Source organism: Zeugodacus cucurbitae, chromosome 4 (assembly GCF_028554725.1).
Source record: "Zeugodacus cucurbitae isolate PBARC_wt_2022May chromosome 4, idZeuCucr1.2, whole genome shotgun sequence".
NCBI lineage: Eukaryota > Metazoa > Arthropoda > Insecta > Diptera > Tephritidae > Zeugodacus > Zeugodacus cucurbitae.
This window is the reverse complement of record NC_071669.1, coordinates 62,128,959-62,146,639: the sequence shown is the minus strand read 5'-3', so window position 1 is coordinate 62,146,639 and position 17,681 is coordinate 62,128,959. Positions and strand designations below refer to the sequence as shown.

Genomic DNA, 17,681 nt, shown 5'->3' with positions numbered 1-17,681 from the left:
CGCCATTTTGTTAATTTTTTGTATTTTTCAAAAATCGTAGGTCATTGTATAGGAAATATATTCAACATCAATAACCTTTTTGAATTTTTTTGTTTCAGTTACTCATTCGACCGAAATCATGTCAGTAGTTGGGGAACTATTTTTTTGGCACCTCCGAAGACAGCACTTAACTCAGTTACTTTTCAATATTTTTAATCAAAAAAAATCTTAAAATATAGCTGAACAATTTTGAAACATTCGATCGAGTACTTTCCTTAAAAAAATTCACGAAATTCGCCTAAGTTTCCATGGGTTGCACTGCTATAGCCTCAGGACTCAAGCTCTCTATTCAAGTAATCCTTAATACAATTGATGACAAAGTAAAATATGGACTACAAAATAATAAAATAAAATTCAATATCACGTGCATGCCACAAACCTAAATTCAATTTGCAGCGCCTTCGAACCCCGTCATTGCAATAACCTACAAAATCCAGACGCAAATTAACCACAAACCACAAAGGCCAAGTTGATATGACCACTAAATAATATTCGCTATGGGTCTTCACCTTCGCGTTGATCTGCTCAACACACACACCGCACGGACGCAAATCAGCAATGTGTAAGCAACAAAACCAACATAATCAGCAAATGGGCACGAAGAAGCGTCTGCGCAATGAAGCTACTGATTGCGCTATACTCGTAGTACAACAACTATACGACACGAACCGAGCAAAAGGTTCAACCAATCATACATGGTAATTTACTTTTACTGTTTGTTATTCCTGCTGCCAACAACAACAAATGTTGCATGATGGAAGCACAGGCAATTTCTTATGCCACCAAGCAACACAGATGCAGCATTCGAAAATCATCAATTGAATTGACTGAAGCAGATCAAAAGGTCGCAGCAACTGCAAAAATATTAAAAATACAATCAAATAATGATGGAGAAATGGAGGTGAGTAGCATACTCATGCATACTCATACTACATGCCACAACACGAATGCTGCCATAGCTGCCACATGATTGACTCACGAACTTTAAGGCGCGCACTAAATTTGCAATTGCAATGCAATCACTGGTAATAAAAGGTGCTACAACAACAACAGCGCATAACAATCTGTTGCCACACAGTGTATTGTATGCCAGCTGTGCGGCATAGTTGCAAGAAAATGAATGTGCTACAAGGTTGCCGAAAGGTCGCTTGACCATGCTGTAATGGCTTGAACGTTGGGCTAGCGATCGATCGAACACTCGATCCACATTGCAACACTAAGCCGATCATAAGCTAATCTAGTGATCTGATTGCTAGCTATGTATGTGACGTTCATTTCCGCATGATCGGCCCGAGTTGCACGAGTGTTAACGCCGTCAAAGCACACTTGTGCTGCTAATCTTTACTACGACGGACAAGGTGCCGTGTGGTACCAGTCAACGTGCATTGGCGCATGCGCAGCGATTCGTTGTGACTTCGTGTCGACCAAGTTCGTTTTACTAAATAAGCTCAGTGTGCTGTTGACTCGCCGGCTTATAATTTCGCGCTTACAGCCGACTGTTGGCTTGCTAAGCTCTCTTCTCTCAAGAACTCTCCACTTGGTTTCCCCATGTCGAGCGCTTAACAGAGACTGGGGTAGTGGCTTGAGGAGTATAGTGGAGAGTGAAGGAGAATGTCTGTTACATTGGGGTGGACAGTTAACAGCTGAAGAAAGTGCGCATTGACAGCAGGGGTAAATGTTTAGAGAAGGAGTAAAACGCTGTTATCAATGAGGGTGGGAAATCGTAGTTAGTGGAGAGTTCTACAGCAACTGTTATGTAAAAGTAATGTATGCAGAAGGGGTGATTTTGTGTAGAGTAAGGGGAAGTCTGTTAAATTATTAATGTTAGTTAGTTAATGTTAAAAGTTTGTTAATGCAGTACATTCGATTTTTTGTATATGTATGACTGGAGAGAGGCATATAAAATATATATACATATATATATAAAACTTCGGCAAGGAAATCAGGATCCTTAGCTACATCTACATCTTTAATGTATTGTACATGTAGATATTTAGTAATGAAGTTTTTAGACCTTGTGATACTGTCGACATGGAAAGTACTCTCTGGGGATACAAAGTGAAATGGTTAAAGACTCAATAAGGCGTAACTATACTACCGAGGTGACTATTATCGAATTTTTGGGATGAATGTGGCTCTCAACTATCCCAATTCATTGGCTTTTTGCAAGATCAAGTCAATTCTTTAGACCCATCACTAAAAAGTGAAGCCTCCACAAATTAATCACTCGAAAGATTTTCACCCCACTGGACTTTGTCTTAGTGCAAACGTACTATTACCTTCTCGTGTGGATCATTTTGACTGGTTCACACCACATTTTTTGGGCCAATGGCTATAAAACGTTATGGGCTTCTTAACTAGTTTCTGTTAAGCTAGGTTTTAGGCCTATATCCCAGAGGAAAACCCACTTAGACTATGAAAGACAGTCCGTTGTGAAGTCAGGATCACCCCCTTGATTAAACATTAAGATTGAACATAAAACAAATCCGCAGAAATTTTTCACTTCCTTATTCTCTTCTTCTTCTTCTGAGGCTGTTGCTTCCTGTTCATTGGTTGTTCGTTTTTATGTGGTGGGTCCCAAACCCTATGCACAACCGCATAACCGGGATTCGCCTTCTCACTTTAGCTCGCCTCCAAACGGATGTCTGTTGGCTACGCAGAGGATACTTGTTCTAAGACCGGAAGTCGTGAGCTGCTTTAGCCACATGCAAAAGAATCGTTCCTGGTCATTCCCAAGTGAGTGACAGTCAAGAAGTTTCCTCACTTACGGAACTTCTACATATGACTCCATCCTCCCCCATCCTGCATATCCTCTAGGTTGATTAAAGAAGTGAGATCTATGAAGCATTCGACTTGATCTCGCAAACACAGGACATTTCAAGAGAAAGTAGTGAGATGATTCCAGCTCGTCCTCTTCTAGGCAGCTTCTACAGCTAGCACTCGCTAAAATGTTTATGGATCCCGATGGGACAAAAACTAAACCTTTTAATTAAAATGTCTGAAAAAATCGGTAAATCTGGGAAAAGTTTTTGATCTATCAAGCTGTTTTTGTACAGATGTTTTAATATGTATATTTCACTTTTTAAAAATAAATTTTAAATTTTTTTGTCGAATCTGTCTTATAACTATTATCTCCACTTTGAAGATGTAATTAAAATTTTTATATTTATAAAATAAGTAAGAACGAAATAAATCAGGTTAGTGATAAGGCATTCAACACTGCAACAACTGCCAAACAGCGAAGAACGACAGCTGCAACATACCAGATTTGACAATTTGCCAAAAAAGGCAACAACAACAACACCAGACAAAAGAACACAACTGATGTAGGATTGCAGAGAAATTAATTGTGAGGAGTGGGCAAGCTGCTTAAAGAACACAACAACAACAGCGAGAACAAGTAAAAGAAATGTGAATATCATTAAGAGTCAAGAAAAATTTGGCACTGACAAATGTGCCACCTGAAGATGCCATGATTGGCGCGACAAACGACAAACGAACGCAAAAAGGCAGTAGCGGCAGACAGGCGACAGCTTGCAACATGTTTTGCCAATTTGAAAATCACCTAATTACGAGCGACAGGCATAACTGTCGCCGCTGCCACTGAAGCCACCACGACCGTGGCCAATAATATTAAGCGTGCTACCGTGAATTGGTGATTGGTTGTTGCTGTCACTCATTGAATGGTTAACTGCCAGTATTACCACGCGCACATAGACACACTCACAAGCGTACATGTGAAGTGATTGAAAAAATACCAACATGTTGCTACAATATTATGACTTCTTTTCTTAATTGAAATCATCAATTTTCGCAACTTTTTCTCAATTGAAAATGACGACAGCTGCAGCATGCAAGCCACATAATCAGTAAAAGCCAGAAATACTTGCAACATTCAATACACACATGTGTGCGTGTAGTTTGTTGTTGTCGCTTTGGCGAAATGTCGTCGCACATTTTCAAGTCCAACGCATGCGCAATGGATGAGTGTCGTTGACTGATAATGACAGTGGGCCGGCACAAACACTTGACCGCCAACTCCAAATATATACAAATATAGGTATCTATATGTACATATGAGGAGCTGAAATGCATGTAGCATGCCACTGACAGTAGCCGTCGCGTTAAAGATGGGCAGCCGAAAACAACAAGTGCTGTGGCAGGATGTTGTTATTGCCACTTGGACTGCCACTTTGCCTACCAGCCACCGCTGACTCTTGCACGCTTAATTGCACGCAATTAATTGCGCAGCCGCACAGCCATGACGATAAGCATCACACACACAGACACACACGTGTAGCGCTGCTGTTTGAATATTGTAGCAGCAGCAGCAGCAACATTTCCGCAATTTGGTGTGTAATGTTGCAACATTTCGCTTAACTAAATACATTGCCCCATATGCAAATGAATGTGTTTATGTGGCATCCATGATGGGTAATCACTTGTTTAGCATGTTGGCATGCATGCATGTGTATGTGTGTTGCACAGTCACCGGTTTTTTTTTATTACTCATGCATGCGTTGCGCTGCTGCTCGATAAGCCGCTGTGCGGCAGTTGCAAAAACAAATATTAACACGTCAAGTGGGCCGCAGGCGCGCCAAACCACTTGTCAACTGTGCGTCACGCTGTAACCGCCAACTTTTAGTGCTTGCCACATACGAGTATGTACTTACTGACACACAAGTTGTTGATTTGCTTATTGCCACTTGTTCAGTTGAAAAATCATATTTCTGCCAATGTAAGCTTCCATCAGAAGCTGATTGCGCATGCGTAGCTGGTCAGCCGAGTGGCGTTGCACCGATTTTGACACCTCTTATCGCCAACACACACACACACACTTACTTATATTATATATGCAGATCGACTAGTTTAGCTACTTATACGCCTGGCAATTAAACATTATTTAAATTGCAGCTATAAATACTCGTACATATTTATTCATGTGTCCACATGCATATTTATGTGCGTATTTTGCAATTTCCTGTTTGTATATATTACTCATTTACCACCGTTGTTACTGTGATATTTATTTATCTACCATAGTTGTTGCAAGAATTTTAATGCGTCTCCGCCAGTAGTGAAGAGAGAGCGCCGCAGCACGTGTGGCATATCATGCTGCCGCCAAACTGGTTGCAAGCAATTGCATAGCGTCTAATGCGAAATTATTGCAAAGTGCCCGCGAATAGCATTGTCGCTGGGCGGACAGTAGTTGGCGTATTAAAGGCTATAAATCAGCAGACGAAATGGAATATGTGAAGTTGAAGCAAAAATATATGAAAAAAAATTGGGAATTTAAATAAATCCTTTAAATATCTATGCCATATCCGGTCATATGTCATATATATTACTTCTGACATGAGAATGATTAAATCGGTCCATCGGTTTTCCTATGAATATAATGAGCTCCATCCGCCGATTTCACTCTATACCACGTATATTACGTAAGATCTTACCGATACCGAAATGACGTTTTTTCATCCATCAGGTCATGTGACTTCTATCTTATAAAAACGATTCAGAACACCTACAGTGTCATCATACTATCAAGAAGCCAAGAAAACTCCTCCCAGCCCCTCATGAGCCCGAAAACATTAAGGAACCCTAGCAATGCTCTCAGAGGGGACGTGTCGCTTTTCCAGGATCTACCATTCCAATGCCTTTACTCCATCTTCTTGTAATCGTTGTGCATCCAAAGTTCACATACTACTTCGTTGTCTCCGTCGTAAGATCGCAGATCCGACAGTTTTCCATCGACCGAATTACTATTATTTCTTAAAACAGATCAGTCTGCAGTACCAAGGTTAATAATCGCTACAAGTAGTCTCAATTTACTTCTGAGGAGGCTGATAACATGTCTGTAACTTTTGAGGCCAAAAATACTTATCGAATTTCAGACATTTGTAGCCAATGTTGATCACTTTTCATTGTTCTGTGTCGGTCCGAAGCTCTTGTTTGAGCGTATGTGTGCACACTCCGAAAATGGCTTCTGTTCTATCGGATTGGTTTACCATCTATTGGCTACCTGGTCACATGGGCTTCCTGATCCTGATTACTTGGCCAGTTTGTTTTCTTCTACACTCTTTTACCCACGGATCGAGTTGAACCTTATTCCTTGATTTATTGAACTGACTAGAGTCTCCTGGACTTTCTGTTGGAGCAGACGGAATAGTATGGAAATTTGGAGAATAAAAGATCAATTCCGTTCCTGAAGCTCTTCTTATAACGTATGTAGGGAACACTTCAAGGTTGACTTCTGCCCTATCGGATTGGTTTACCATATCTTCGCTTTCTGGTCACATTGACTTTCTGCTCCTGGTTACTTGGCCATTTCGTTTATTTTTACACCCTTGAGCCCACGGATTGAGTAGATCTCTATTCCTTGATTAATTGGACTTGCTAAAGTCTGCTGGACTTTCTGTTGGAGAAGGCGGAATAGTATAGAAATCTGGTGAATAAAAGATCATATCTATGCTTTAAAAAGCTCATTGATTATTTTAAGAGGGGCGATTTGGATACCTTAAATCTATGATGAGATGATGATGTTAAGGACCTCTTTACGGATTTTAGGCATATTTTATCAGTTCAATATGTAATCCATCTGTGAGTTTAAATGTAAAAAAATTACGGACGAATTCGTGTTCTTTTAGAGTTCGTAAAAATATTTGATAAATTGTGTGATGAACTATTTAAGTATAATACAATAGTTTAAACAATATATTAAAACATTTTTAGTACAAACTTTTATCAAATACATTGAATAGTTAATTCTCTTTTGTCCTGTGAATTAACAAATATGACTATCAAATTGAAGCACACGCACACACACGTTCCATTTCAAATTGATTAACCATTGAGCCCGGAGTGGTCGGGCGTACAAATACAGCTGCAATAATTCCGATGAGAAATATTATTCTCCCATCAAAACAACAAAACGACGAACGAATCACTCCACAACAACATTGTCATAACAGCGCAAATACACGACGGACGCATGAAATGAAATGCATACAAAGCGCAATTGCGCTAATGAAACAATAATCCAATTCGAGGGTAACAATAAACAAAATTCAACTTGCAAACAAAAAGTTACAAACAACAAAAGCACACCCCAAAATTTCAGTAAGGCAATTGAAGGAAGACAGTCCGAATGCGAGCGAAATTCCCACGCGCACGTGGCGGACGCACGCACAGCGTCAAGCGCAGTGAAGGCGGCTTGCTAACGGCTGCGCCGAGCTCATCATGCAGGCAGATAACTAACCGATCGCAATCGGAGCTCGGAGTAGCGTAGTGGGGTGGTTGATAACGGTTAAATGCGATAGACGATTATGCGGCTGCGAAGTGCACATGCCACTCATCGACAATTGGCAGTTATGACGCGGAATTAACGCTTGAGTGGCGAGCGGAGGCGCGCAGCTGTAGTCGCTCAGGTGTCGCCGAACCGATTAAGGGTTGTGCGCTATGCGCTTTCCATGCAGATAACGATAAGCTGCAACCATAAACTGTATTAAGCCGACAATGAAGCGGCAAAGTTTCATTTTGTGTCGTTTTTTGTTGTTTTGTTTCCATTTTCTAAATCCCATCGCTCTTTCACGCGTCTAATGCGCAGCGGTGTGAAAACGCACAGTTTGCACTGCATGAGCGCTGAGTCCCTCGCACCTTTAAAGCGCTACTAAAGCACTATTAACACCGTCGTTTAACGTAAATAACGTCCACACACCGACTGATTCGTCGCTTTAACTGCTGTGAATTTAACTAATTTCGAAATAACTGGCATGCCACTTGGGCGCAGAGCGTGGAATTTCCCAACGGAATCGGTAGCGCTGTTGAAAAGTCACACGGGAACCACTCCATGTGATGTGAAAATATTTTAGAACGCTTTTGCTTAGTTGTTCTTGCATTTCATTCGTTTGTAGTGATTGTAGGTGCTTGTTGTGCTATTGTCCGCTTGGTAGGGGGAGGGGACCTTTTTGTTGTTTCTGCACGCAATTCGTTTAATGTCGTTAGGGAGGCGCACAGATCTGAATTATGTGAAGAATTTTGAAATTGCTGTGCTTTTAAGTAGTGCAGAGCAACAATTACACAAGACGTCAATTGAAAGTTTACGATGCAAAAATTTTGTTAGTTGTAGGTTTGGGGTTTCGAACTAAGCACATTTAATCAACAAAATGTTTCGAAATCTAAAATAGTTCGTCATAGAATTTGGAATGTTCGATAAGAAATCGGAGTGATAAAAACTTTAAACGGAGTTCAAGGATAAAGATATTATAGGAACTATTTCTGTATTCTATAGAACTTCTGCTGATAGTTTTCGAAACCAATACTCCACTCTAAAGGAAAATACTTCAAAACATTATTTCCGAATGCCTTAATCGATCTTCACTTTACTTTTTTCTATTTCAATAGTTCGATCGGCTATCAAATACCGATATTCAGCAGTAAGCTTTGAACGAGGACAAAACGAGATATCTCCTGTTATCAAACAAACAGTCGGCGAATTCGCGACTTGACTCACACGTCACTGTTGATAGTCATAACTTGGAAGTAATTTCGTCTATGATGGAATCAGTAATTAACACGAACAACAATGTAAGCCTTGAAATCCAATGCAGAATCACTCTTGCCAATATGTGCTACTTTAGACTGAGCAGGCAACTGAAAAATAAAGTCCTACCTCGACAAGCAAAGCAAACTCAGTCCTTTATTATTCCCGCCCAGATTTATGTTGCAAAATCGTGTACGATGTCAACATCCGATGAGACGGCACTAGGAGTATTCGAAGGAAATGTTTTGCGGAATATTTATGTGAACTTTGGCCGCAGACGATGGAACGATGATGACAACATTGACTTTGCCCAGCGAATAGCGGCTACGCTGGCTAGGTCATGTTGTCCGAATGGATGAAAGCACTTTCGTTTTGAAGGAGTTCGATGCAGTATCAGCTGGTGAAAGCAGAGGAAGAGGAAGACCTTCACCGTTCGAAAGGCCACGGGGAGAAGGACATGGTTGCACTTGGCGTCACAATTGGTGCCAAAAAGTGAAAAGGAAATTCGAATGGCACATTTTTTTTAACTCGGCTATAATCGAAGAAGAAAAAGCTTTGGTGTAAAATCGTAGAGGCCATTGCAATACCAATAAAAGTAGGAAAATAAAATTCTATAAAAGGTTTCATTAGCATGATGAAAAGTCATGTACTGATATTTTCATAAATTCAGCGAAGACTCACTTTGTTAGACAATTTCAGGGCGGGCACCAAAATAAAAGAAAAAACATAGGTGCTATTATTCAATTCTCAAGAGCAATAACTGGAAAATAATCGATTATTAATTTCGAGCAATGATATTCTCCTATAAATAACCTACAACCATAAACGTTCATTTGACCAGCAGTGTACTCAGCTCCATAAATATTGCGTGCACTTCACATACTAAACCAACAGCAAACCCTCACCCGCATAGACTTCAATTCACATTTATTAACTGGCATCTCATCATCACAATGATTTAATTCCATTTAAATACTTTTGTTTACATATACTATACATATACCGGCAGCGGCCGGACATCCCGTACGTTGCGTTGGTGGAAGAGTCACAACAATCAGCGCTAAAATACTTGGCTCAGCAGTCCAGTTAAACTACGACAATTATGGGCATACAATGAATTAGTAGTAAACAGAGCCGCAGCATAACCCGCATAACTAACGAGTGTGTATGGGTGTGCGTGTGAATATCAGCATGATCGTCAATAACGTTGGAAGAGCCGCGTGCGCGTCAGCGCGTTAAATGATTACGTTTTTGCTTTTTCAGCCTCTGAAATACCTTTCACACGCCCAGCAAGTGTGGGAAACCCAAAAAAGTGTGAGACTGAGAAACGACGAATTTTGCCAAGTTCACGCAGTGGTGAGAATAATTGAAGCGACTTCAAAATTGCTGGTATGTATTTTGGCAAACAAATTGTATTCTCTTTGTGTAAATAGTATCTTTAGTTCAGGAATTGAAGGTTGAATGAATTTAAAAATGTCTTTATGGTGATACTTGTCAAGATTAAAAAAAAGAACAGTGAGCATTTCAATATTCAGATATACCGCAGACCTGACAACTGAGCTCCTTAGGTAACTCTCAGCCAGTCGAGCTCCGATGCCAAGTCCTGAAGTGCGGACATTTAACTTATTGAGTCCTCTTTTCATACTGCCTTCCTTTCTTCAATACCTAACTAATGTAGCTCAATGTCTACACAAGATTTTGCTATAAAACTCTACATCCACTAGCTGGTGTAATAGCCGCAAAGTGCATGGTTACGATGAACGCCCACTATTGTCTGTGATAAAGGCCTTTTAGTGGCTGAACTAAGTGAATATGCATATAAAATCATTATCTTAAGGCAGAGAGCATATCAAACTCAGTCGTGGAGGCTTTCTAAGTAATGCGCACGTGGCAAGTCAGCTTTATAGCTTATATGCGGTATATGCGATTACCATTATTAGCTTACATAGGGTGTTCCGAAGGCTCCATTGAAACTGCAGTCCACAAAAATATACCTTATTTAGAGAAAAAATAGTGTGTTTCTCCTCAGAGATAAGCTACAAAATTTCCATAAAGCAAGAGCAGAAAAACCAACACTGCATAGGCCACCCTGTATTTACTTAAGCCATTGTACAAATCAAAATGTAAACACCAAAATGAAAATTAAAAGAGAAATAATGCAAAGCAATTACTTTAAAAACATTCACAAACTGATAAAATGTATATTAAACCACAAAAAAAAAACAACAACGCGATTTAAACGCGTCAAGCCACTTTGGGCGCACGAAAAAATACTTGTGCGGCTAAAAGTGTAATAACTGGAGCTGTGGCCGTGGCTCGAAGCCTCAATTCAAACGCCTTTTTGAAATAATGAAATTATTATAATTCAAACAAATGGAAAGCTTAATGTAGCATTCACCAGCACACAACCAGCAAGGATGCTGGTGCGCTTGCACCAGGGCTGGGCGATCGCCGCGACCGCAACTGATGAGAGCCACAAACGCCAGCCTGAAATGCCAGCAAAGCTTGGTCGACCAAACGAAATTCATACCGAGCATTATGCATTTAATAAACTCATAGCAATCGTTGGGAGTGTACTCGACCGTAACAATTTACAGCAACTGGCAACAATAGCAGCAACAACAATGAAAGTGACTTTTACGAAACACAACAAGTGATCATCAAAGCGATCGTGCAACGATCTTTGTGGCAAATTGCTGGCGCAACCGATAATAAACGGCACAACTAAGCAATTGTGATCGGAAAACAATGCAATCGGGTATTATGTTGCAAGTAGTGCGCTTACACGTTTTGGTCGCGGTGAGATATGGCGGTATCGCTTAGGAGTAGGTAGGTTCATAAACCCATTTGACTGCGAGTTCAACTAACCAAAGATGTGCACATGCAAAAGTACTTTTATATAATATGTACGAAGGTTCATACATACATATATGAATGGATACGATACCATCCCAAGCCGAACTTAGTTACTATAAGTGTATTAGTTTGTAGTCCAGCTATCTGTCTCTATTATTACACCAGCTTGAGATCGATTGGAGTTTGGGTGCGGAAAATTGCTGACCAATTACTGGTTCCGATTTGATCAATGATTTAAATATGGAAAATAAATTTAAAATGTATTGTGTGCGTGTGCTTGTATTAAAGTGGTTGAAAAGAGATGGGTCCAAGTAAGGTTGAAATCTTTATTCCTTTGAAAGTACATTCAAGCACAAGTATGGAACTCGATTTCTTTTGCATGGTGCAATTCTCGTGAGATAACACGTTCACCAAACTTGGTTTTCAATAAATCGATTGTGACATTCGCTGTGTGGCTTGTGGCGCCGTCCTATTGGAACCACATATTGTCCAAGTCCATATTATCCAATTCAGGCCAAAAATATTCGGTGCTGTCCCTATCGGCCTTCTTTCGTAGCGCCTTTTTTAAAAACTCCTTTATAAGTATTGCTGTGACCATAAATTAAAGTCAGTGTCAGTGGTCATCTGACAGTTATAACCTCGAGGCGATAAACCAATTAATAATTTTTTAAGATAAGTTAGACAATGCGTCTATTGTGGTATGGCGTAGACACCGCTTATGCGATTATAACCGAGTTAACAACAGCGCGCCATTCATTTTTCATTTTCGATGTTAGACGTCAATTGGTGATATTAAGTGCAGCGATGTCCTTCTCTACCTGGTCATTCCAACGGTGGGGAGGCCTTCCTCTACTGTTACCAGCGCGTACTACATCGAGCACTTTCAAAGCTGGATTGCTTTCGTCCATTGGGTCAATATGACCTAGCCAGCGTATCCGCTGTCTTTTTATTCGCTGACTGTGTCAATGTTGTCGTATAATATTACACGCATACAGCTCATCGTGCCATCGTCTGCGCTATTCGCTGTTGTCAATATTCAATGGACCATACATTTTCCGCAAAACCTTTTTCTCGAAAACTTCTGTGCCGTAACCCGACTTCACTGCTGCAATTGTCTAAAGTTTTTGGTTCCATTGGCTTACCCCTCCAATCCAAAAAGATATCAGCTTGACTAGTCTCATATAACAGAGAGCAATTATATAGACGCTGTAGTCTATATTGACATATCTAGTCCAATCCAATTTAAATTGCGTTCAAATAATCGAGACAACTAACCGGATGTGATCCAAATGATACAATAAGAACCGGCATTCTGCTAGTCAAATTTATAAGGTATCGTACAAAATCCAAATGTTATTTCGAAAAGCGATGATAGATTCTCACAAAAAAAAAGTCATGTGACATCTAATACAGAGCGCTCGTTGGTTAATATAATTTAAGACATTAGCTGTCTTCGGTTTGGCATTTTATGCTCGGTGTTTCTTTGAGGTCTCGTCTCGAAAGGAAGAACAAGAAATTAACTTTTAACTATCAATGACACACGCTTTAGAGTTATTTGATTATACCAGTCTGTTCGATTCGGCAATTTTAAAATTTTGGTATATCCCAGACCGTTTCATTCTTATTCCTGCTTATAGATGGTACTACTTTTTCTTAGTAATGGAATACGACTAGTTCATCGCATTAGTATTAGCTACATCCTCTGAAACCTATTCTTTTAACATTAACGTTCTTTCATATGTCGTAAAGAATTATAGTGAGGTCTATTATATTGTTAATTATCATTATTCAGCCGTAATAATGACATATGTAGGAATGAAAATCGTCTATATACATATTCTCATTTAGTCATGTCAACAATTTTGAACGGCATTAAACTGAAATCACAAGCAACTAGATTGATGCAACCGTCGCAAGACTGGTTAACCAGAGAGAGAGAGGGAGAAGTATATGTATGTATGTGTGTACAAATGCAAATTAATTAATAATCAAACTTATTTGCAGCTGCTCATTTGCCACATCTGCGACTTTATAAATAACTAAACTTAACTACAACAACAACAAACACACACACACTCGTCCATTTGGCAAGGCGAGCGCAGTGAGTGATGAATAAATATTTGTCGAATGGGTATATAAAAATCAAAGCCAAAGCCAGCCAAATCGCGCCACAGAAGTGGTTATACTTGTTGCAAGTAACCCACTTGAAGTGTATTCCGCGCACATGTGGCGGCATGCAGCATCTGCCATCACATTTAGGCGATCACAATGTGGACAGGCGAGAACAGACAACATTTGCACCTGCCGTGTATGAGATTTTAATGCTGCCAGCGTCAAGTTTTCCCCCCACGAGAAAATCCAATGCAATGACAACAACAAAAAAGCAATAGCACAACAAGTGCCCCCTGCAATTGCGCTACACGGCGGCGCATGCAACATGCAACGTGCTTGTATCGGCATAGACATACATACAGATGTGTGTGTGTGTGTAGAAATCTAGTGGCATGTAGTATGTGATTTGGTTGCATGCTTCGCCACTAAGTGAGTGCATGTGTAAATATCTGCGCTAAATGCTGCCACATTGTGGCCATGAATAGAAGCTGCATGCGCCACGCTCGCCGCTCTAGCGCGTCCATTGACAACAGATGCGCACATTGGGGCGGCTGCAACTTGTTATCTACAGTGTTTCTCAAAACAACACACACACACATACGTACATTCTCCAGCGGAATAGACGCTTTTACCACATGGTCATCGTCGTCGGCTTCCACGAATCATTCATTCATTCACTCACTCATTCATGCGCCCAAAGTGCAAAATGTGTGGGGTGGCTTTGTGCCGGTGTCCATTGCCATGTTGTTGTCGTTGTTGTTGTTGTTGCATGTGAAAATCTGAAATGTTGCCGCACTTGAATATGAGCGCGGCATGTACAGCTGCTAAGTGAGTGCGAATAGTTTAGTTGTTCGACTATCTACATACGTACTTGTTGCTGTTGTTATATTTTTTACTAGCAAACTTGCCGATTGAACATCTGCCGTTTGTGGAATTTAAAGAGCCACTTGTAACATGCGATGGTCATTGCTGATACAATATGCTTGTACATCAATAAAGTAAATCTAATAACATGTCTATGTCTATATAGTATACATGTATGTATGCAGGTATTTTCGGCCCACCATCACCTCAGCGTGCTTCTTCTTCCTAACTTGTCTTCCATTTAAGTACTCTTTTGGAGCAATAACTTCTAATTGCGGTGAGCAGGTGGCGCTTAATTAGATGAATACTAAACCCAGCCGGCATTGCTATTGACAATCAATCTTCTAAAATAACCTCACTTACTATTTCAAAACGTAGTATGCGACATAGAAAGATTCAGAACCAATTTCATCGAAACTCAATTCTCCCAATGAGAATCACGGAATACTCTTTAGAATGTGGCCTCTCACAACAGAAAAATTAATACGCTCATAACCTAGAAATGTTAAGAGCTTTCATGCAAAGCTTTCCATTATAGGGTACAGGAAGAGCTAGAACTATTAGACTACCTTTAGACAACAAAATCTATTTAAGAGGTGTATTAAGATATCAAACTATTTTTTACAAATAAGAAAATATAAATTAATAACGGATTTCAATAAAGTTAATTCGAAAAAAAATTAAATTCAGCTTTCATATATACATATAAATATTAAATAATGATATTACTTAATTAATTTATTATTAATCATATTTTTAAGATACTTATTTAACTAGTCCGTTATGTCGACACCTTGGTGGCGCAAAGCTTTCACTAAATCACCTTTAATACGACGCTGATGAAATTCAGGTAATCGTTGTGTTGCATGCAACATTGCATCAAAAAATGCTTTCAAACTTTTTTCTTCCGGTGTTAAGTTCTCATAAGGCGTCATCACCGGCTTACGATCGGTCATAGTGCCCATTGTGGTTAAAGTATATGTTGTAGTATTTGTAGAACATATTTTTTGCGTATTAATGCGATCAGTATTGTTCTTATGCTCTTTCAGCTTAAAATCACAATTGGGTGTCTCCAAATCCTCTGACGTACTCATTTCGATTTGATAAACATTATTATCAATTTTTATTTCTATAGGCGTTCTTTTTACATGATTTGTGGTTTCATAATCGCTGTGAGCTTTATTTCGTGCCGTAACTGTAGGCGATTTTGATGTGGAAGGTATTTCGTTATTTTCGGCAATTTCTTCAATATCTTCACTTGGGTCAGTCTGCTCCAGCTTTACTTCCGTCTCCATATTTATATTTACATGCACATCATCTATAAGCATTCCTTCATTTTTGATTTTTTCCTGTATCGAACTTAAATTAGCATTGCCTACTATACTTTTGATAAAGGGCAGTATGAAAAGCATATCTTTGAAATAACAGTAATCTTGAAATTTTACAGTTTTTTTATTAGATGTTGACAATCCATCTTTTGGTTGTGTTTTCTTAGTCACATTAAGTATGTGCAGACAAAAATCACTAAGCAATCGCTCCCAACGTTTTCTAGATTGAGCTGAAATGTAAAAAAAAAAAAAATATTTTTGAAATTCGTATTAATTTAATTTTAAACATAATTAGTTTTTCTCACGATTTTTAAATCCACAAGCCTTATCAATCTGTTTCCAAATTTCCTGTCGTTCTTTCTTGGATATACTCGTATACACCAATGGATTGATCTTCACTAGATTTATAATTTTCATGTTCTCCTTTATGAAAGGCTATTTAAAAGCGAACAGAAAAATATTGGTAAAAACGTAAATAAACAGTGTAATAACATTATTCATTATTTTCTAAATGTCAAATACATTAAAAAAAGGTACGTGGAGTCCCTACGCGCGGAAGAAGTTATACTTTTTAGTGATATTCCAAGAAATGCATATTATTTTGTATGAAAGAAAACTAGCGAGAGGGAAAGGATAAAAATATTTTTTTATTAAAGACTTGGTGCAAATCTCTATTGGTGACGTTACATGTAATGAAAGATACAATTTCTAACAGCACAACTACGTAAGGTTTGAATTGTCTATGGACTACGAATATAAGCAATAATGGACATGGTTTAATATTTTCGCTTGGAACATCCGGTAGAATTATGTAAAGTACTTCCTGATGAATATTCTCAGGAAGTGCGGTTAAATCCTGCTTGAACCACAGGCGATCACATATCGAGCAAGCAAATCCAAAACTATTATTCGTAAATTTTGCCATTACAAACTCTTGTGCTTTTTTATGTTGTTGAAAGTGAGTATAAGGAATTTGTGGATTATTTCTTACGTCTTCGGTGCCGGTGTTATTGGTGTTTTGCTCTGTATCCTCGATTGTACTCTCGTTTCTTTGCCGCGTTGAATCTTTTTTACGCGCTCGGTACTCTCTCTGATATTCCGCAGCAGTTTTTCGCTTCCTCAATTGACTGCCAGCTATCATTTCTAATTTCTCCTTTTCCCGCTCTGCTTTCTTTTGTGCGCGGTATTTACGATAATATTGTGCTGTTTTCCCTCCTGTTGAAACACAGGCTGCACTGTCTTTTTCCGATGTAAAATCAATTTAAAATCAAACCATTAAAATTTTTGCCAATCCAATTGATATTAGTTTCAAGAGCACAAGGTGCATCTGTTACGGACAATTGAAATATTCAAGAGAAACTTACCACCCTTATTTACATGAAAAAGCTTTACCTCTATGGTCTCAGAAGTGTCGGCAGTATGCTTGCGTGGACTCAGAGCGATGGTTGTACTTATCTCCGCTTCTTCAGAGGTATCTTCATAAATTGAAGGTACAACACCTCTGTTTAACAAACGATTCCTGGCGTAACCTGCAACATTGTACAAACAAAAATTAAATTTTACAAAAGAAATTGATAAATAAAGTTATATACCCATTTCGTATTGAAGACTGTTTCCAAAGTCATCGCGCTTGAAATGCTTCATGCATATGAAACTAGTCTTTGGATTAAAGTAGTCTTCTCGCCGACAGAATTGCACCCACTTTCTTGCCAAAGCTGGATGCGAAGGGAAAATGTAAAAGCTACAGTTGGAAGCTTTTGAGCGATTATCGCTGCGACAATCAGCAACAGCACATTTCATTTTTGTTTTTTTTTTTTAGTTTACTTCAACACCATACAGTTATTTGTTGTATTATTTTAAATAAATTGAACACTTTTATTATAATTCCACAGTCTTTAACGTAATGAAAACCAACATCAATTCACATATACACATAAAGC

The 17,681-nt window shown here is 39.0% G+C and overlaps 1 protein-coding gene and 1 long non-coding RNA gene across 3 annotated transcripts; one reads left to right on the top strand and one right to left on the bottom strand.

Annotated features, from left to right (window-relative positions):
- The first annotated feature begins 226 nt into the window (after positions 1-226).
- LOC128921784 (uncharacterized) lies at positions 227-10,095 on the top strand. 2 transcript variants are annotated; one of them, XR_008471089.1, is made up of 3 exons: positions 227-332; positions 436-940; positions 9,591-10,095. It is a non-coding gene; the product is annotated as an uncharacterized LOC128921784 (long non-coding RNA). The 2 variants fall into 2 exon arrangements; XR_008471090.1 differs by lacking the exon at positions 9,591-10,095 and adding an exon at positions 8,443-9,414.
- Positions 10,096-15,113: 5,018 nt separating this feature from the next.
- LOC105212496 (uncharacterized) lies at positions 15,114-17,270 on the bottom strand. Its single transcript, XM_054228573.1, has 4 exons — positions 17,134-17,270; positions 16,733-16,980; positions 16,047-16,176; positions 15,114-15,971 (listed from the first exon to the last, which is right to left on the bottom strand). The coding sequence occupies exons 2-4, from the start codon at positions 16,880-16,882 to the stop codon at positions 15,187-15,189; spliced, it is 1,065 nt and encodes a 354-aa protein (XP_054084548.1). The 5' UTR covers positions 16,883-16,980; positions 17,134-17,270; the 3' UTR covers positions 15,114-15,186.
- Between the last annotated feature and the right edge of the window lie 411 nt (positions 17,271-17,681).

Coding starts and splice junctions, on each gene's coding strand:
- LOC105212496 (XM_054228573.1), bottom strand. CDS start 16,882: ATGATAGCTGGCAGTCAATTGAGGAAGCGAAAAACTGCTGCGGAATAT. Junction 16,177..16,732: donor ATAACACCGGCACCGAAGAC/GTAAGAAATAAT, acceptor GCTTTTAAATAG/CCTTTCATAAAGGAGAACAT. Junction 15,972..16,046: donor GGCTTGTGGATTTAAAAATC/GTGAGAAAAACT, acceptor TTTACATTTCAG/CTCAATCTAGAAAACGTTGG.